General features: G+C 47.8%; 1 protein-coding gene across 1 annotated transcript; it reads left to right on the top strand.

Moving 5' to 3' along the window:
• The first annotated feature begins 464 nt into the window (after nucleotides 1-464).
• SMAP2 (small ArfGAP2) lies at nucleotides 465-19,571 on the top strand. Its single transcript, XM_075114501.1, has 10 exons — nucleotides 465-650; nucleotides 13,864-13,997; nucleotides 14,580-14,665; nucleotides 15,496-15,574; nucleotides 15,937-16,023; nucleotides 16,474-16,555; nucleotides 17,071-17,171; nucleotides 17,286-17,451; nucleotides 17,706-18,028; nucleotides 18,437-19,571. Exons 1-10 carry the CDS (start codon nucleotides 548-550, stop codon nucleotides 18,560-18,562), a joined length of 1,287 nt encoding a protein of 428 aa, XP_074970602.1. The 5' UTR covers nucleotides 465-547; the 3' UTR covers nucleotides 18,563-19,571.
• The last annotated feature ends 532 nt before the right edge of the window (nucleotides 19,572-20,103 follow it).

Here is a 20,103-nt window from a genome sequence, read left to right as displayed (position 1 = left end):
TCCAGCTCCCTGAACTCCCCTAGCCAGCATCCCTGCACCCCCAGACAGCACCTCCAGTCTCCCAAGCCCCCAGCCAGCACCCCTGTAATCCCCAGCATCTCCAGCCCCTCCAGCCCCCCAAGTCCCAAACCAGGCCCTCAGCCAGCACCTCCAGAACCCCCAGACCCCCAATCCCCCAGCCAGCACCCCGATCCCCCCAGCCCGCACCCCAGCACCCCCCCAGCCCCGCCCCGCCCCCTCTCAGCCCCCCCCGTGCGATCCCACGCCCCCAGCTCAACCCGTCACGTGACCCTGCCCATTCATGCCTCCCCCGCCACCGCCCCGCCTCCTCCGATTGGCTCCCGCGGGCGCTGCCGCGCGGCAGCGAATCAGCGTCGAGGGGGAGCGGCGGGGAGGGGAGGAGGGGGGAAGGAAAGGCGTTAAAGCGCCGCCGCCTATTGGCTCCTCCCCCTGACCGCCCCGCCCATTCCGCCGGCCGGAAGCAGGAAGCGGCTAGTGCCTGGGACGGCGGCGCCGTGACCCGCGGGCGGGCTGCGCCGGCCGCGCCATGACGGGCAAGTCGGTCCGCGACGTGGACCGGTACCAGGCGGTGCTGGCCAGCCTGCTGGTGGAGGAGGAGAACAAGTACTGCGCCGACTGCCAAGCCAAAGGTACCGGCGGCCTCCCCGCGAGCCGCGCCGGCTGAGGGGGCGGCGGGGGCCGGTGGGCCCGGGTCGGCGCGGTTGTCACCCCCCTCCCCGGTGCCGGCGTGTGGCGGGGCGCTGCCCCCTCACCACCTCCCGCTGCATATACCCACCCTCCTATCCCGGCGGTGGGCTCTCGGGACCCTCCGGTGCGCCCTGTCCCCGGGGGCCGCTGCAGCGGTGGGAGGGGGGTCGGCTCCCCTGGGAGCACCGGCCCGGCTGGGCCTTGGGGGGGTGACGGCTCCGTCCTCCAGCCTCCCCGGCCGGGCCTCGGCCGGTTCAGGGGCTCCCAACACGGTGGGTGGTTTCCCCTTTGGCTGAGCAGACGCTTAGTGTTTGGGGGGGGAGAAGCCCCAGATTCGGCTTGAGCGCGGTTTCACTCCCCGGCCGTCGCAGCAGCCGCGTTGCAGCAGGCGGTGCCGGCAGGGCTGCTGTGGGGAACCCGCTCCCGCAGCCCTCCAGCGCCCGGCAGCCGCAAGGGAGTCGAGCGGGAGAGTGCCCGAGCTCGGCTTATGGAAACTCCTGGGCTCGGGCTGCGCTGGGGCTTGATCTCAAATGTCAGCCTGAAAACGCGTAATCGCGTGTGGGGACGGCTCTTCTGGAGAAGCCTGGTGTTAAGAGGAACCGGGAAAGCTGGCGTTGCGTAATTTCGGGGGGCGATCCGACCGAGGAGTAACATCCTGTAAATCAGAGCTGTAACGCGAGCGGCGGTCGTGCTTAGAGGGTCAGGTAGGGGCAGCGTTTGAAGGTGCGGTGTGTAGGGAGAAGAGGGAATTGTAACCTAGCCCTGGGCCCAAGTACCACCGAAGGAATTTCATATTTCATCCTCTGCTTCCTTTCCACCTACTGCTGATCTCAAGGTATTGTTGTGATCCTTACTTTGCTTATAAAGGAGTGGAGAGGAAGTGAGATGTAAATGTCTGAAATCTAGAAGGCAAAACAAATGAATAAAACAACTGTTACTTGTTCCATGGTGCTGCAGATGCCCTTCTGCAGCTTGCTACTGTGAAATGCTTTGCTTTCCTGCAGCAAAGGGGTTAAGGTTATGCCATACCTACCTAAAATCCTGTTTTAATGAGCTGTTATAATGATCTGGAGGTCTGAACTTGAGGCTTGTTTCCCAACAGCTGCAATATATGAACTTGGAGCAGGGGCTGTCTTTCTATGCCCATCTGTGAGTGGGAGACTTAGTCACCTCAGTCTGACCTCTAAAAACCGCGGAGAGCAGTGCTGAACAACACTAGCAATGGTGCTATTAAGGTTTGTTTTCAGCCCTGCTCCAAAAGAAATCCAAAACACAGTAACCTCATCGTAACAACCTGTCTTATCTCGGAGGTGGCCTATTTTGAGGTGTTTTGGCTTTGGCTGACCATGTAGGTTGAACATGGTATTGTTGGCAGAGAGGAGAATGTTCCTCTCACTTGCAAATTGCTTATCTCTTGGCTCCTAATGCCAGAGCCACGGGCAAAAATAGCTGGCTTGTCTTTTGAGGCATGAGACAGTAATCTACATGCTATAGAAACAAATACTCATCACAGTTCCAGGTTACTTGCTTTGATGTGATTATAAAGCTTCTCCTGTTCATCGTACATCCTGGAAATGCAGTATTCCGGTTAATTATGTGTAAAAGTCAAAGGGTACGGTTCAGCATTGCCACTAAAGCTGGAAGCTGCTCGTGTCTTGGGAAGATGGGTTGGATCTGTCCTGAGGAGTAGCTTCTGTTGGACTGAGTCATCGGGTAAAATAATTGTCCACTGCACTAATGAGATTCACGGAAGTGTGAGATCTCATTTTTGAGGGCAGCAGACGGAGTCTGTGGCCACAGGGGGTGTATATGCCGTAAGCTCTCCAGCCAGGTATCTGGCTGGCAGCTGGTACCAGTCAAAGCTTCATATTGGGCCGCATTTTGGTTGCTGTGGCTTGATGTGAGGTTTTCTCCCAGTGAGGCACTGGTGCTGGCTTGCAAGGAAGGACTGGTGTTAGTTCTTACAGCTGCTGGAAGTAACTGCAACATTCTTCCCTGCCTATGGAAATGAGCACCAGGTATACTTGTGCAGAGTAAAAAGCACATTTTATTTGATATATGGCTTCTTAATAACTAAAACTCTGTGTGAGTCTGCACTAATGAGGGGCCACGTGGTGTTTGCTGGCTCCAGATGGCTTCCCTCAACATTTCCAGTGCTACCTGGAAGAATAGCTGCTCCTCTGTACAGCTGATTGTTGCTCGATTTTTACCTGATTGCAAGTCTGGTTACGCTAGTTTTGAGGTACATGAAGAATGTACTTGTGTTCAGTTTTGAGAACTGTAGTTTGCCAAGGTCACGGCTGAAATCTGGCCACCAACCGTGGGCTGGTGGTGGCAGGTGGTGTTTCTTACACTAGCTCCCTCCTTTGTCAGCTCACATTCAACACCATAAGGATTTTTACATGAGTTTCAACAAAACTGAAGGCAGAGTAAGAACCTGGCAGCTTATACAGCACCTATCGAGACACTTCTACAATAAAACACTGGCTTTTGACTATCTGTTTTTATGCTGAAGTTCCTGAATTTTGTAGTGGCTTGCCGCTCGATCCGAGTGTTTCAAAGCTAGCATGACACACAGGCAGCGACTGTTCAGATGCCACCCACACTTCCATTATGCCTGTTCCCAAAGACCTAGCTACTTGCTGGGTTTCAGTACTGTATTTTTTCCACTTCTATATACAGAACTAAATGAGATTGGAGTACCTGTTAGTGTGAGCTGCGGTGCTAGTACGTACCCACTTGATTTCACGCTCTACAGAAATTCTCAGTGTTAGGGTAAAAGTCTAGTTTTCAGGAACATCTGCTCTCTGATGCTGGCCACTGCTTGGGACCAGTGTAGCAGACATGTTGGTGAACAGTTGGGTATCTTCCATCTCATCTGCCCTCATCGAAGCGATTGCTTAGAGAGAAGGTCATCGTCTGTGTTCTTGTTTTTACTTGCTTTCCATCAGGCGGTGCATACAAGTGATTCCTAGTCCAACTTGCATCCCCAAGTGTGATAAGGAGGGAAAACTAGTTTCTTCAGTATACTCTTCTCCCTCATGTTTGGGGTTCCGGTAGCTTCCGTGGAGCACACCACTCTTCCCAAGGTGTTTCTTCTGAAGAGCTGTTGGAGACAGTGATGGCTTCATGTGCTTTCTCTGCATAACTTTTCTGTAAGAGCTATGCAGATGAGTCTGAAGGGAGAACTGCAGAAGTGTGAGCCCGATGGCTTCCCTAGACAGCTATTAATGTCCTGGGTCTAAGTTGTTGTAGGGGAAAGAAGGACAAGGAAACTGGGAAAGAAACCTCGGGGTGGTTTTTGCTTCTGCAACAATAAACACGAGTGGTTAGAGGCTCTTGTTTTGAAGGAAGGTGGGGCGAGATCTCTCGCCTGCTTCTTCCTCTTTGCATTGCAACCTTTCTGTTCAAAGTAACTGTGGGTAAACAGGGTGATCTGATGAAAAGCAGGTGGATAGGGAGTAAGTAGTACATCCTGTGCCGAGGCAGTGTCTGGCTGGACTGCTTTCTGGCAGTGGAGCTTAGGCATGGAACTTTTGTATATATGAGATGGGGTCTTCATTACCTGATCAAAACAGGGCTCGGGAGCTCAGTGGCAGCCTTTCAGGACATGATCTAGCCATGTTAGGCACAAACAGAAGAGCAGATTTCCCCTTGCAAGTGCTGTCAAAGGTTCCTTGTCTCGGTGGCTTCCCCATGCAGCTCTGAATGCTATCATAATACTAATATTAATGACCAAAAGCAATTATCCAGTGTGGAGTCCTGCAGTGATGCAGCCCTCCCCTCGGGGCTGCCCAGCATGGCTAAGGTGATAGAGTGGCTGTCTTCACTAAAAGCTGGAGCGATGAATTATCATAATCCTCGTTTTGAAAGCCTTTGCTGTACGAATCACTTGAACAAAACAACTTAAAAGAGAAACTGTTGATGAATGAGAGTGGGATCTCTTCTACCAGTGCATTTCTCGTGGCAAAGGGCCTTCTGAGGGCAGTTGTGTTGCTGTTGTGGTTTTGTGTGTGTGTAAGATAGTGTGGCTGTCAGGCTGTCTGACTTAGCGAGCATCTGTCAGAAGATACGCTGCTGAACACCAGAGTGAGTCTGGAGGCTGAAGTTGCAACATAGATGGAGGGACATGGTGTAATCTGTGCAAGTTAGACTTGACCTAAAAGCGTTCAGATGTCTTCAGTAAATGGAAAAATGTCTTGTGTTGAGTAACACTTATGTTCTCTGTATTTCTGACGCTAAAGCTCTGTGCTGAATTGTGTAACATACAGCTAATCCTGTTTGATTCTCTCCTTTTCCCAAACTCTTCCCTCCTGCTCCTCCAGTCCTATCTATCCAACAGGCTCCTTGGATCCGGTTTCGTTGACGTCGGAACGGCAGGTTCCTCCCCAGGGAGCACCAGTGAGGACTGCTGTATCTGTCCATCAGTTAAGGTGGCCCTGTGCTCCTCCTGGTTTGTCTGACTCTTCCCTTCGTCCCTTGTGTCTTGTGAGCACTGTGGGTTCCATGCCGAAATCAACCCCTTCTTTTAACTTTAGTGGTTAGATGGGAAACTATTTGTTGCCAAACACAACACAAACCCAGATCTAAGTCTTCAAGCAGTCTTTTCTGAAAGAGGGGTAGAACTTTGGAAATACCAGTTAAGAGGTGGTTAAATATTGGATGGGAAGGAGGAAGAGCAGGATGAAAAGCCTGGAGCTAGAGTAGGTGCAGCTAAGGAAGGATGACTTCCAGTGGAATGGGGGAGCTAGCTTATTACAGTTGGTTTAGTCCAGCCAAACTGTATTAATATAAAACATGTTGCTAATATTCAACGAAAATCTGTTGTGACTCAACTCCTCCACCAGTCTATTGAATCGCAGCTGAATTTCCTTTTCAGTAGAGGCAATATGAAGAGTAACTCTTTAAATAACTGCCTAGAACAACTGCATGTGAAGAAATGATCGTTATGGGAAAACTGAGCAGTGGGTAGTGATGCATACTGTTTGCCTGCATGGGCTTCAAAAACCAAAGCGGTAAGACTAAAGCTTCTCAGCTTGCCATATAAAAATCTTGTATTAGCAGAAAGCTCAGTCTTATGTAATGGAAGCTTGCCAGAGGGGATGCATACGTGCTTGTATACTCATTTTAATTCTTAGCTGCAGTCATGATATTCTGCAGTTATCTGAATGAGCACCATGTTTTCTCTTCTGCTTTTGAACTGTTCTGCTCTTCTCGGGTCAGGTCTGAAAGGAATGGTCTTGTGCATGCAGCAGTATTAATTTCAAGTGAGTGCAAATGTTCAGAAATAAACTTTGTCTGTGAGACTGGCTTTATCCCTTAGTGATCTTCATCTGAGAAGTCTGTGCTGCAGTGGTGTCAGACTCTGGGAGGGAGCACTGCTCTGTCTAGCTGTGAGCCTGACCCTACGTTCACCTGCTTGAAGTTATAACTTCCCATTCAAGCCACAAAGCGAGGAAAAAAGCATCAGCTTTTCCAGTGGGGACTTATCCTGGAATTGATTTGTGCTTAGAGTTGTAGGAAGATACCCTTTAAGAAAAGAGATGCAGAGCTCTGAGTCACATACAGGGATGCATGTGTCTATATCTGCCAGAAATAGATAACAAAGATAATCCTCCAAGCAGCAGGCAAACCATGTCAGCTGTAATACCGTTGTTCTTCTGTACCAGCTATATGGACCCACCTGTGGAATGGAGAGCTCGTGTGGTGAGTGGCCGTATGGCAGGCGGTGTGAATTAGGGGCCCAACAATGGCACCTGATTCTCGGAGCAGAGCTGCAACTTTCTGAAAGTTTGTTCCTATAGTAACTGCCAGATGAATTACATAAGGTGTCAAGCATGCTTAGGAACCTGTGTGCCAGCCTCTGCAAGTTAAAGGTAATTCATCTCTCAAAATGCAAGTAGGTTATCAAAACCAACTAGAGAGTCGAGAATAGCTTTGGTCTCCTTCAGGTTGATCCAGAACAGTGATTACTTCATGTGTCCCAGGAAATCTAGGACAGAGAAAGTTTGAGCTTTTAAGAGAAACTGTCTTAGAGCAAAGCTTCCTCTGACTGCGAAGCTGGATTTACCTCTGCTACGATCGGACCTTCAGTGCCTTGTTAAACTGCTTACCTCTATTTTTGGCAAAACTTGCCATTCCTTACTGGCCAGGTTATGCCCTTTCCTTGCGAATGTCACGTAGTTCTTGGTAACTTTGTGAAAAATAGTTCATGCTGAGCTCTAAGTACTGAAGAGATTCTCAATTAAGCAAAAAGCAGCCCAAGAACAGAGGCTCCTTCCTCTGTTAGGAGCAGTTCTAAGGCATTAGTAACTTCTACATATCTCCAAAAGTCAATGAGACTGGAAGAGAGGGTCTAAACGTTTTCAAAATGCAGTGAAGAGTTAAAGCTGCGCGAGCAGATGCCTTGTAAGGGATTTGATGGTGGAGAAGTTAGTTCTAAGTTTAGTTTTGATGGTGTAAAATAGTAGTGATAGTGTGAGTTTCCCTCCTGCTGCTCTGGTTATATCTGAATTTGGGCACAGGGATGGGGTTTACTTATTACCTAGGTTTGGGGTTTTTTCCATTTTATGGAAATTCAGGCTTTGAAATCTGCATTTCTAGGACTGATTTGTGTGTAGTTTTGGCTAAAACCTAGTGATTGGACATCTGTTATCTAGTCTCTGGAACACTATGAAATCCTGATCTCTGATCTTGACCATGTATTTGTTGGGACTCTTACTATGCTGACTTCCACAGGAAATATGTGGATCATGGAACGTGGCTGATTTTTATATTTTTTAAGGATTGTGGTTATCAGTACTGGTAATGTTAACTGGTCCTCTTGCATAGATTCTTATTATAGCATCTGCTGGAAATTATCACTTTCACAGTTTATTTACTGAAGTAATAAACATCACTTTCTTAAACAGCAGGAAGGGCCCACCCTGCTGTTCACAGCATCTATTTTAATTTCCTCTACCTCGCTCCATCTGCGTCTGTACCATCACAGCACTTCTTCAAAGAACAAGATGCTAACAACGATAAGATGTGGATTGAAGGCTGCTTCTGCAAGCTTTCAGCTACTCAAAGTTAGATCAAATGCAGCAGCGTAGCTGCCTTCAAGGTCACCAGGCACTCAGATGTTACGTGTTTCTGGTAAACTGTAGGAGATTCAAAGCCCATTCCTGAGGAGACGGAGCGAGCACCGATCAGCTTGGTCTGTAGCAACCTGTAGCAAACATCATGGTTTGGGGAGGGAGAGAGTATACTGATTGCTGCTAATACAGCCAAGAAGCTTTTAAGGCAAAGCTCCAATCTGTTGTTGGAAGAAATCTTCTCAACCCCCATAGATGCCTCTGGCTCTTCCTTTTCCCGCAAAGAGTGGTTAAAGCCTATAATTACTGCAGCAATCTTCTGGGGGGAAAAAAAGGTGAAGAAAAGTCCTGAAACCAGCCCTTTCCTCTTTCAAAGGATGGCATAAAGTTGAGTTTTTTAACCACTAAACTACTTAACTAGGCATATATGCTTATGAAACTCCCTGGCTCCAGGGCTTTCTGGCCTTAGCATCCCTGTTTCACAGGATTCCAATGGCTTCCTGAAAACTACACAAATAGCTTAGGCTGGGACTAAATCTGAGCGTACGTGTTAGTGCTTCACAATTGAGTCCTGTACCAGAATGCATGCTTGGGCCAGTAGGTAACTAGCCTGCGTTAATAACTAAATAGCATAATTTAGAGGTCTTGAAGTTGTGTTTAACTGTACTTCTTACTCACTGGGAGAGTTTACCTTGTTTCCCCACACTAACTTGAACACTTGACTGTAAAACAGACATCCACGGGAAAGAGCAGAGGAAGTTGTTTTGTAAGACAGCCTTTGTCATAGCTTTTCTATGAGTGGAATGAATTTCAGTAAGTCATTAGGCAATCTCTTTCCAGAATAAGGAAACCACAAGTCAGAGGAAGCTCTTGGATACTTGGCTATTTCCTCATTTGGCTCTGCAAAAAGTAGGGCTTCTCAACTTTGGCTTGATGAGAAATTTCCAAGTACTGGTGAAGGCTCGTATGAGAGGACGTGAATGTCATCTCGGAGGGATTGTCCCACTCCAAGGAGAATTTCCCACATCCATATCCCCTGTGAGCGCTAAGAGGGGACGGTTGTACGATGCCGTAGCCCAGCATGTGTAGCGGTGTTAGCTGGGACCAGTGGGCTGAGCAGGCACATCTCCCTCTTACAGCTGGGCTTTTGCTGGAGTGCTTGCAGGCAGGGAGCCTGCGAGTCAAACAGTTGTTTGCACTAAGAATATTTCATTAGGCTTTGAATAGCGATGCTCTCTCCTTCCTGCCTATGAAAGCATCTATTTTTTCCTGACCCCCCTCTCGAAAGAGCAGTGGCTTTGCAGCCAACTTCTGTTTTATTTTTAAATGCCTTCTGGAGGGTTATTACCAAAGAAACTTGCATGAGTAGCTTGAGCCAAAATGTAATGCCTGAATACAGGGTGAGGAGTGAACCCCCTTGGGATTCCTTGATTAAAAACACTCAAGGGTGTGAACTTTCAGCGAGTGACTAAGACATGGTGTGAAGTGGACTAGCCTGGTTGTGCTGGGGTTTTAAAGGGAATCGGGAGCCTTTTCACTAAGGGCAGATCATTCCAACAGTCCTTGTAGGCATTAATGATTCCAGCTTAGATGCTAACTTAAGCTGGTATGACCAGCTTGGTATGCGGTGTTTATTTTGACAGGCTGGGATGTAAAACAGGCTGTGAAACTGTCTCATGGAAGCAGTGACTGGGCAGCTGAGTTTCTCGCACATGGCTTTCTAGTCTCTGCTGGATGGTGGTGCGTCCTTGCTTAGGAATACACTCGAGTATTCAGTCCAACTTTCTAAAATGAAAACTGACTGAGCAGTAGATGCTTTTAAGCTCGTGATCTTCCTGTGACCACTTCCAGGCTAGGAATAAATCCCAAGGTGGTCTGAGCTAGCCTTAGTATTGTGCCAGAACTGAGTGTATGGCTGGGCTCCTAAATCTGTTTTGATTAGCATCCCATTCTTACTCAAACCCGCCATTTTCTTTACTCCCTTGTGCACCTGCAAACGGTTGCTGTTCTCCAGAGGGGATTTGTGCATATATGAGGTGATGAACAGGGGTGTGAGATGCTTAATCAGAACAGAACAAGCTATCCCCACTCCAGTTGGTGCCAAGTAACTTGCTCACTGTGGATGTTAAAATTAGCCATAATACCGACACAAAAGTGACTGCAGCATCAGGCTTGCATGTCTGATACTGGTCGTCATTGCAGCAAACTCCCAATTTTGCGTATGGGAAGTGAGTTTTCATTTAGGCCTTAAGCTCTAAAGCTGGTGGCTACGAGGATGCCAGCCTCAAGGGAGCTATTTTTGACATTAGCAAGAGTATTCATGCGAGGACCTATTTTTTAAATGTTTCTTTCTAGTGGTTTAATAAGCTAAATGTTTGCCTTGTCCTAAAACCTTTTGCATATAAGTTTGCATGAGTCACTGAACCCAGAGGGTAAAGTGCTCCCTGTGGCATGCCTTGCCCTCGTGCGAGCAATTAGCGGCGAGTGTCGGGGTGTGCACAAAGGCAGCAAGGGAAGATAGGGCTCCACGGCAGCTCCTGCAACGCTGATAAACGCTGCTAGGTGTTTTATCTAAAGCAACTTACCGATATGAAAACATTTTTCTCTGAAAAAATTACACCCTTAACTTCTTCTAAGGCGTTTTGCCTCTTCTGTTAGTGCTCGGTCGCTGTAGCTTCTGTACAGTCTTCAGCTCGGTTTAGTTTTGGGGAAGTTAAACTCTGCAATGTGTGACCGAGCTCGCATCTGTAAATACCACCTGGGGCTTTCTACAAGGCAGTTACCTTGAAAATGGCATGTACAGCTGGGGGAAAATACTGTACAAAGTTTTTCCCAGCAAGACCTTTACTGGGCGCTTACTCGTGTGATATCTAGTGCGAGCGCCTTCGTCGTGACCTCAGAAGAGGGAAGTGGGAGGCTCGTTTGCATCAAACCCCATCCCCCCTTCCCCACAAAACTAAGAAATGAAATAGCAAAAATGTTATTTTAGCTTGATGTTTGGGGACATTAGATATGAGCAAAGCTGAAGGTCTAGTAAGAGTGTGTTTGGGTTGGTGCATCAGCCCCAACCCACCCTGGACACCTGGGCTTTGGCCCACTGCTTCCTTGGTGGCAGCCTGGTTAGGGTGGGCTCTCTTGCTTAGGATACCCGTGCTTTCAGCAAAAGAAACCCTGTAACGTTCCTCGCTGCCCAAGGCACCAAATGATCATTTAAATGAGCATGAAGTTACCTGGAGTTTGATTCGGCTGGACAAATTTCATTTGCCCCACACTGCGGCCGACAGGTTGCTGTTCTGCTCGGCGCTGATTATTCGAGCAGCAGCTCTTTTCCCTGTTGTATTGCGCCTTGCTGTGTCAGCCCTTCACTGCTGTCGAGGCAAGCGGTTCTCTGTGCAGCTGGTTATCTTAAAGTAGCTTTTCATGCTCAAGGGGTGTAGCCATATCTTGTTCCTCTTTCTTTATCATAGTGTTGATAGAATACAGGGCTGTGTAACTAGACTGAAGAAATTACTAGTTATATCCAAAAGCTGGGGTTCCAGAGTTCGATCTAGATCTAGAGTTCAAATTCATGTGCCTCGTGGAACTGTGGGGCTAGCTACAGACTTCAGGCAGCGTTTTGGGGAACCATCAAAATATCCTGCTGTGTGTCTCTAGAGTCACCACCATGCCCGAGAGCAGAGTGCTGAACTTCTGGGATCACCATCTTCCTCCTGGCTCTGGACAAAAATGACCCCACACCCCCAGACTTCTGGCATTTTTTCTGTAGACCTGAAGCCACATGGCATTTATTGGCACTGCGAGTACACCCAAACCCTGGCTGGAATAAGCATCAGTGAAGAGAGCTACCCTTGGCTGTATAATGTGTCTATCACCAAACCAAATCCTAGCTGCTACGAGGAGTTTTGAAAGCCTTTTAAAACATTCACTGGCATCAGTCAGTCCTGGGGTCTTCCAGAGCTGGGATCTGGGTGTTGCAGCAACGGTCAGCTGTTGTTCTCTGCTCAGCCCTTGCTGTTTCAGATCCTGCATCACACATGAAGTAACCCTAAAGCAGGATGGGTGTAACAGACTATACCACTGAGTCATTCCTGCATGTGGCATCGCAGGGTAGGAGGTTGCAGTGGCTTGAGCACACGTGACACACCAGAGCTGATTATTACAGCCCAGATGTAGTATCTAGCTGACTATTAATCCTTTTAGTCCTATCAAGGCTAAATATATCTAGAGTTTAAATCTAACCTTGAATCTCATTCTTAATCCTGCCAGCAGTCTCACGTTATAGCCTTCAGGGTGTATCTGGGAGAGGACTCCACAAATAAATCAAACAGAGTTCCTGGCTTCACCTTGGTGTGCAACAGGCATAACGCTGAACAAGCCTTTTACTCCCATGCTGCACTTTGTGACTGGCATACTTAGGTGCTGGTAAAAGAATGGGCCCCTGCTTTGCATTCAGTCCTAGATTTTGGTAGGTATAATAAAGGAACTGAGGTAGAGGCAAGAGTATGCTTCTGTTAAGGTCTTCACAAAGAGCTGTTCCTCAGCTGGGAAGTGACTTTGATCAGCTTCATTAAATCAGTATCATTCTCAAGGGCCATTTTTCTAGTGAAAAAGCAGAAAGCAATGGCACTACAGGCCAGAAGACTTAATAAAGACTTATTAAAAATCATAACATGAATTAGCTGGAATAGATACTGGAGGTAAGCTAGAGGCTGCATGCCTTTGCCCTGGAAAGGACCATGAGCCACTGATTGCATTAGCAGCACCAGATCCCTCAGGATACTCTGGGCTTTCCCAGCAAATAGGAATTAAACTGTTAACAGCAATCTAGCGTATCCAGGAGAGTCAAATACAGCGCTGCTTTTTTAGGGCTTTGCAATTACACTTTCCCTCTCTTCCCCCTCCCACCTCAGTCTCATTAGCTTTGAGGCTTGCTATTTTAGCTATGGCAAGGAAAGGCAGAATAACTCTTCATCTGCAATAATGCCTGTAATGCCTGTGAAAAGGGCTGGTACAGTTTATCGGGTCCCTTATTCAGGATGTGGCTTTGCTGCGGCTGTTTGGCCAGTTACCTGCAGACAGTGATATCCAACCCGTGGTGGAAGCTGGCCACGTTAACTCTGCAGCTGGCTACCAGCTCTAGCCAGGTGACTTGAGTTTTAAAACCTGCCTGTCTTGCACTGCAGAGAACTGCTTCTGAAGCTGGCCTTCGGCAGGACTGAGGGTTTCAGAGGCTGGGGTCTGTTGGCCCTGGCTGGGAGGGGGGCTGCAAGTGGTGGGAGTGCCTGTGGACCTCTGCTGTCCCCTGGGTAACGCATGGCCAGGTTTCCTTCAGAGAACTGTTTGCAGTGAGTAAAACTAAGCTTGTTAATCTTTCCCTTGTGGGTTTTTTTTCCCTGGCATGATCTCCCTTCTAGACCTTGGAGCTCTCCTGCCTGTCTGAAAGCCGCATGCAAACCGTGAATCTGATTAGAGCTGTAGAAACTGCGGAGTGAACTGTTAATCCCTCTTCTGCCAGGATCGCAAGCTGGGGTTCTGCCCTGGTAGCCAGAGTGCTGGGCTCTGAGCTGCCTCCCTTACTCAGCTGTATCTTCCTGCGTAAGGCTAACAGAAGAGTTGATGATGCGCTCCATGTGCCAAATGCTGAGTATTTTATGCTGCTTTTCCTAGAGCAGTAGTGAATATTCTGGAGCTGATTTTACTGCAATAAGGCTATCCAAGAAAGATTCTGTCCTGCTAAAGCAGGAACACAGACTTCCATTGACATGGCTGTTACATCAGTTTAAGAGGAAATTAGTCTTGTAGTGTCTTGAGTGATCTGAATGCCCGTTTTCTTCCCTACTCCTTTTTTGAGTTGTGTTTGTCTTGTGTAGAGCCCTCAAAATGGAAGACGGAGGCAATAAAATACAAGCTCTAAGTAAAATAATTAGGAGACGACCTTTAAATATTCTGCTGATGTCTAATGCTAGTTTTTAATCTGGATGAAAATGCCTCAGCCCCAGTTCACTTGGTTCAGTTTCTCAGTTGCTCAAGGCAACCGCAGGTTGATGTGATGGAGTGAAATGATTGTGTCTCTTTGCAGGGCCACGATGGGCATCCTGGAATATTGGTGTATTCATCTGTATTCGTTGTGCTGGGATCCACAGGAACCTAGGAGTTCATATATCCAGGGTAAAATCTGTCAATCTTGACCAGTGGACACAAGAACAGATACAGGTAATGCGAAACGTGCACGGCGGCGTTCTGCTGGTGGGGCTTGGTAAGCTTGGAATTAAACAAAGTCTGAGTAGGCCAGGGGTGTGGAACGTGAGGCAGGAAGAAGATATCAAGCAAGGTTAGACTGGGAGGGAAAATGTCATGATTTCAGGCCTAGCAAACATCAGAGGGTAAAGGCAAACACTGCGAGTTCCTGTAAAACTGCCAGAGGCTGCCGTTGGCTGGAGCTGCTGCCTGCCGCTTCTCCCTGCGGGCTCCAGAAAACAAATCCTGGACTTCCAGAGTGACACGAGGTTGCTAGTGTGAGATTTATCTTGTCTTTGAATAAATATTGTGCTATGGTGCTTAGGATTAGTGAATTGTACAAGGGGGGATCCATAGCAACTGCATTGGGGATTCCCAGCTAGTGGGCTCGCACCAAAAGTTTGAGGAGTGGCTTTCAGGTGCAGAGCACACTTCAGAGGTCTACGTGTGCCTTCTAGTTAACACAGATAGACTCTTGCTTGTAGCCTGGCATGCTGGTATGTGTAAGAGCTTTAATGTCTGGGAATCAAACTGTTCAAGAGTTCTTTTGAATTGCAGTGCATGCAAGAGATGGGAAATGGAAAAGCAAATCGTCTTTATGAAGCCTACCTGCCAGAGAACTTCAGGCGACCTCAGACAGATCAGCATCCTTTCTTCCTTTGCTGCTGAGGAAACATGGAGTCTTTTCATCTTATTGCGTAGTAGCTGCACTCCTTGCACAGGAGGCTTAACTTCATGTGCCTGGGCATCAGCTGTGAGAATGAGTTTGTAGCTAGGCACCCTCCGAGTGTCGCCTCACCCGCAGGCCGCTTGCTTACAGAACAAAGCAGGAGAGAGCTAAAAGGATCGCTTCCGAGCCGTGAGGGTGGAGAACTGGAACACGAGTGTTACAGCCTGAAGCTATTGCATGAGGTGCACGTTAGGGTCTGTGGCAAATAGGGGTGTTGACTTTCAAAAGTGCTGAGTGCTTAAAATTCTCAGTGGAGGCAGATAGAAAGGTTTAACACTTCTGGAAAATTAAGCTGTAACCTTCACCTTACGGGAAGGTTTCTAGATGCCCAGTGCAACAGGGGTATAGTGATGTGAACCTAAAGAAATGCGGGAGCCCTTCTCTGCCATCATTTTTGTCTTAAGCTGGTGGCTTAAGTGGTCTCTGACCACTGTCATTAGCACAAATCACATGTACGCTCCTAAGTGATGGCTGCAGCAAATATACATCAGTGAAGAAAATACACTAGGAATTTAAGCCCTGGTTTATGTACCTTTTAACACTGTCATGCTTGGAATAACCCAAGGGCAAAAATTGAGTAGCTAAAGTAGTTGGATCCAACACTAAATTATTTTAAGAAAGTTACTGCTGGAAAGGCTCTCTAAACAGTCATTAGTTTCAGCCTGTACCTTGTATCCACATGTCAAATAATACTACGTAAGTCTTCTATTCTTGAATCATTTGTCTTTAACAAGCTGCTTGCAGAGCTGTGGAGAGCTTCATTCGGGATAAATATGAAAAGAAGAAATACATGGACCGAAGCATTGACATCGCTGCATTTAGGGTGAGTTTCTAATTGCCTCTACAGAAGCTTGAATACATGTTAAGATATATGTCTGTCTTATGAGTAAGCAGTGACTCTATGAAAATAGGCAGTTTAAATGTTTCCTGTATTAGTGACTAATCCCTTCTCCAAGGCTGATTGCATTCCGTCATTCTGTAGAAAGAATTTAAATTGGAGGGGACCTTTGAAGGCCATCTTGTCCAGCTCCTCGCTCAAAGCAGGACTAGCTTCAAACATAGGTCTTTAGCTGTATCGTGGGGCTTTTTGGAATAGTATCAGCATCATGTAAAGCTCTGTATGAACTTTCTCTTGGTATGATGCCATGAGTTCTGACCCTCATGTCAGTGGCTTTCTCCTTACAGAAAGAAAAGGATGACAAATGGAAAAGGAGTAATGAGCCAGTATCGGAAAGAAAACTGGAACCTATCATCTTTGAGAAGGTGAAAATGGTAAGACCAAAAGGCATGGTCATGGATCAATTGTAAAAACTTCCCTCAAGCAGAACAGAGGTGATGCGGCTTGATATGGAAGCATTTTTTCTGGCCTCAGTCATAGCAGAGGGTGCACTGAGTCACACTAATGGTGGTAGCTTGTTTTCTACTGCTCAACCAGATACTAAGCAGAGCAGATTGAAATCCTGCTATTCCCTGCTTAGCTTTCCAGCTTCAGCAGTTAGTTTTTTCCTGGTTTAAAGCATGCTTAAATTTGGCAGTGGGTTCCAACATAATGGAACAATCAAACAATGATGTAGTACTCACTCTGAAATTCTGTTCACCTTGGAAGCACTTATGCCCACTGGAAAAAAAAGCATTTTAGGGGTTAATCTCTCATTAAAGCCTCTTAAGTACCAGCGTTAAACCAACATTTGAACAAGACTTCTGGTGTTCTTTTTCCCCTAGCCTCAAAAGAAAGAAGAAACGCAGCAGTCTAGAAAAAGTTCTCCTAAATCCACTGAGCCAGTAATGGACTTGCTAGGACTCGGTAAGAGCCGTTCCAGCCTTACTGCACTCGTTACAATGACTATACACCATCTTTGATCCTGTGCATTTGGTGAGCTTTTACTACTTATTTTTGTCAGGTGAAAGTAGCCAGTAGGAATACTAAAGTTTGCATAAGCTACTCCAGTGCAACCAAAGCACGGCGCTCAGCGCTGCGGCAGAAACAGCTTTCCTTATGTTTTCCTTTACGCTGGTGCAGCGGTTGCGCCTGTAGTGTGACAGGAGCAGCTATGGCAGTCTCTAGACACCGTGTGGCTCCTGGCTGCTCTGAGGTTAATAGGACAGACATGGTGCAGAGCACTGCCTTGGTCCTGAGCCAGTTCCTTCTCGGCACCAGAAGGACAAGCCAAGAGCTGGCAATATGCGTTGGCTAAAGTAGGTTACAGGTCAAGTCCCTGGGTTGAGTGGCATATGTGCAAACTGCTTAATCGGCAAGGAGGCTGCCCCTCAGCCTGAGGCCATCTGTGATGGATCTTCACACAGCTTTGTCTCTCCCAGATGCTCCTGTGACAACCACAGTTACAAATGGCAGGCCTAGCAGCTTAGAGAAGGATCTTGATCTTTTCGCATCGGTAGGATCAAGCTCTGACTCCAGGAAGGTAAGTAGGGAACATCAGCGCTCAACAAAGCCTCGTTAGATGCTCAGATGAGATGATGTGTGTCTTCCCCTAGTGCTGAATGCAGCTGTTGCACTTGTGCTGTCTCTGTCGCAGGTCACTGGCTCCATGCCAACATCTGGAAGTGCTGGTTCTGTTCCCGAAAATCTGAATCTCTTTCCTGAGCCGGGCAGCAAAGGGGAGGAAGTTGGGAAGAAGCAGCTCTCGAAAGACACTATCCTTTCCTTGTACGGCTCTCAAACACCTCAGCTGCCTGCGCAAGGTAACAGATCTCAGAATAGAGCTGTTGAACGGCAGTACACTAATTCAGAGTGGGTGGGGTGTCCTGACAGCTGACAAGCAAAGATGTGGGAATGTAGGTGGTCCTTCTTGAGAACTGGCGAGTAGCATAATGAGCAGCTCAGTCTGGATGTCGTGGCCAAGTGAGTGTTGTGATAGTCTCTGAAGGTTGGCATTTCAGCCCCTGGCAACGAACACGGTAGTTCTTCCCTTCATCGCTTCTCTGCCTTTTTCTAGGAGCAATGTTCATGGCCCCAGCTCAGATGGCGTATCCTGCAGCAGCCTATACCAGCTTTCCAGGAGTAGCCCCCTCCAGCAGCATGATGGGAGGCATGATGGCCCCATCGGTGGGAATGATGGCCCAGCCTGGAGCTGCAGGGATGGTGACGCCCATGGCCATACCAGCTGGATATGTGGGTAACGTGCAGGCAGCTGTCATTGGTGTCCCCAACGGGATGATGGCTGCACAGCAGGCTGGCTACGTAGCTGGCATGGCAGCAGTTCCCCAGCCCGTCTATGGTGTGCAGCCAGCACAGCAGCTTCAGTGGAACATTGCTCAGGTGAGGTGTGATCTGCTGCCGACCTCAGGGAGGACGGAGGGCAGGGGAGGCACGTGCAGTTAAACCTTGCCTGTTAAGTGAAGGCTCCAGTGCTTTGATAGCCTGGCTCCTGGCGTTGGGTGAGGTCTGCTGATACCGCAGGCAAACGGAGGGATCACAAAGGAGTAAGTTGTTCAGAGCTCTCGGTGCTTGGTGGAGAACAAAAATCAGAGCAACAGCACCTAAAATGAGAACTTCCTCAGCTTGCTAGGCAGGCATATGCCTGAGAAGCCAGTGACTTCTCTCCACCATAACTCTTTCGAAGAACTTGCTTAAGCTTGTAATACACTGGGGAGTCAAAGTTTACCTTTGCTTTGGGCTGACAGTCTCCTTGACATAGCCTTGACTTCTCTCCTCTCCCCTTTGCAGATGACCCAGCAGATGGCTGGGATGAACTTCTATGGAGCTAATGGCATGGTGGGATATGGACAGTCAATGGGTGGAGGAGGTGCCCAGGGAAGCAATCAGTCCCTCAGCACTCAGATGTGGAAATGATCCCTTGCGTTGTGACCGTTTTTGCCTTCTCTTCTGTTCTTCAAAACTGCACCATGAGACATTCAGGGTTTTTCTTTCTGGCTGGCTGCCCAGCCTGAACCTCTTTCCATAACTGAGACCCATCTCTGCCTTTTCACTGTCAGACACGGTGAAACCTCAGTGACCAGAACATGAGCTCCCCTGTATTTAGCACAGTCAATGCACACTTCTGGGGTGGACCCCCTCCTTGCACAAACCTCCACTAATGCTTCTGGGTAGCACTTAATGTCCTGCTGGGTATCTTAGCAGCGGTGTGACTGAGGAACTTGGGAGATCTGTACTTAATACTGCCTGTAATGTCAGGCCTTTTAAGAATCACTTAAACTCTAGTATTAGTCGGGGTTTTGGTTAGCAGAGGGGTGGAAACCTTGTTTGGTGCTGAGGAACTGGATTTTAACCCAAGCCCAGGGGCAAGCAAGCCTTGCTACCTCTTCCCTTGAGTGGAGTTCTCCGGAGCTGAGGCCTTGCTGTGCTTGGCTCGCCAACCCTCATTGGAACCAAAGTCATTTTGAAGACCCCTCTCCCTCCCCCCGTGAGCAAGCAGGATTCTCGCGCAGTGTGGGGGCAAGCTGTTTGGAATGTGAAACTTGCACTTCAGAGTGGCTTTTCTGTCTAATATGTGGTATTGATGTATTTAACTTTTAACAATCTAACTGAGAGTTAACTTATCAAGGGCTGAGAGCCCACTGCAAGTTTTCTTACACTTTTAAAAATTACTATGACATCCTAATTTATACTTTTTTCATATTTTTTTTGTTCCTGTGTAATTCCGGTACCCTTTCCTGGCTAGCTTTTGCCATTTTAATCTAGGCATAAAAAGTGGGTGGGTCGGATTTCTTTTTCTCATCTTCAGTAGAACACAACTGCTTAAACTCATCAGCGTGAGCAAGAAGTCAGACTTCTGCAAGACTGCAGTCTTTATCCTGTGTATATGTAAATTCCCAAATAAAATATTGCGGTGAAACCTCAACTGACTTCTCTTGTTTTTAAACAGCGTAACAGATTGTGTCAAACCCTCCCGTCCGTGGTGCGAGTTGTTCACTTCAGGTGTGTGGGGATTTGGAGCATTTCATCCAAGTCAGACTAACTCCATCTGCTTGGTAGCAGGGCTGTGTCCCAAATGTCAGGCGAGAATAGCGCTTGCCTGAAAGCGAAGGACTAGCAGCGTGCAAAGAACCAGGCTCAGCAGAGGCAGAATCAGGTCAGTTGACACTTTTATATACAAGAGAGACTCACAGCTTAGGGGTGTGGGTAAACGCAGCATTCCTGCAGCCGTGGCTGCAGGGAGGACGTAAATTATTTAGGACTGCAGCTTTACACTGACGTTCAACAAAGCCTGAGCAAGGCCTATTCAAAAGGTAAATCTTAAGCTTTTACAAAAAGTGGTAACAGTGAGAATATGAAAGGCTGGGGGGACTTAGGAGTCACCGAAAGAACAGATACGAAGGCCAGTTTTCCTTAGGCTTGTGGGTGGCTGTGTGCAGCTGCAGGGGAGAGAGCTC

The sequence above is a fragment of the Phalacrocorax aristotelis genome, chromosome 20 (genome assembly GCF_949628215.1).
Source record: "Phalacrocorax aristotelis chromosome 20, bGulAri2.1, whole genome shotgun sequence".
Taxonomy (NCBI): Eukaryota; Metazoa; Chordata; class Aves; order Suliformes; family Phalacrocoracidae; genus Phalacrocorax; species Phalacrocorax aristotelis.
The sequence above is the reverse complement of the archived record's forward strand: the minus strand, read 5'-3'. Positions and strand labels throughout refer to the sequence as shown.

Bases quoted from the DNA above. Each gene is read 5' to 3' on its own strand.
- SMAP2 (XM_075114501.1), top strand. From the start codon at position 548: ATGACGGGCAAGTCGGTCCGCGACGTGGACCGGTACCAGGCGGTGCTG. The intron at 16,024-16,473 runs GTAAGACCAAAA...TTTTTCCCCTAG, and splicing joins TCTTTGAGAAGGTGAAAATG to CCTCAAAAGAAAGAAGAAAC. The intron at 16,556-17,070 runs GTAAGAGCCGTT...TGTCTCTCCCAG, and splicing joins AATGGACTTGCTAGGACTCG to ATGCTCCTGTGACAACCACA.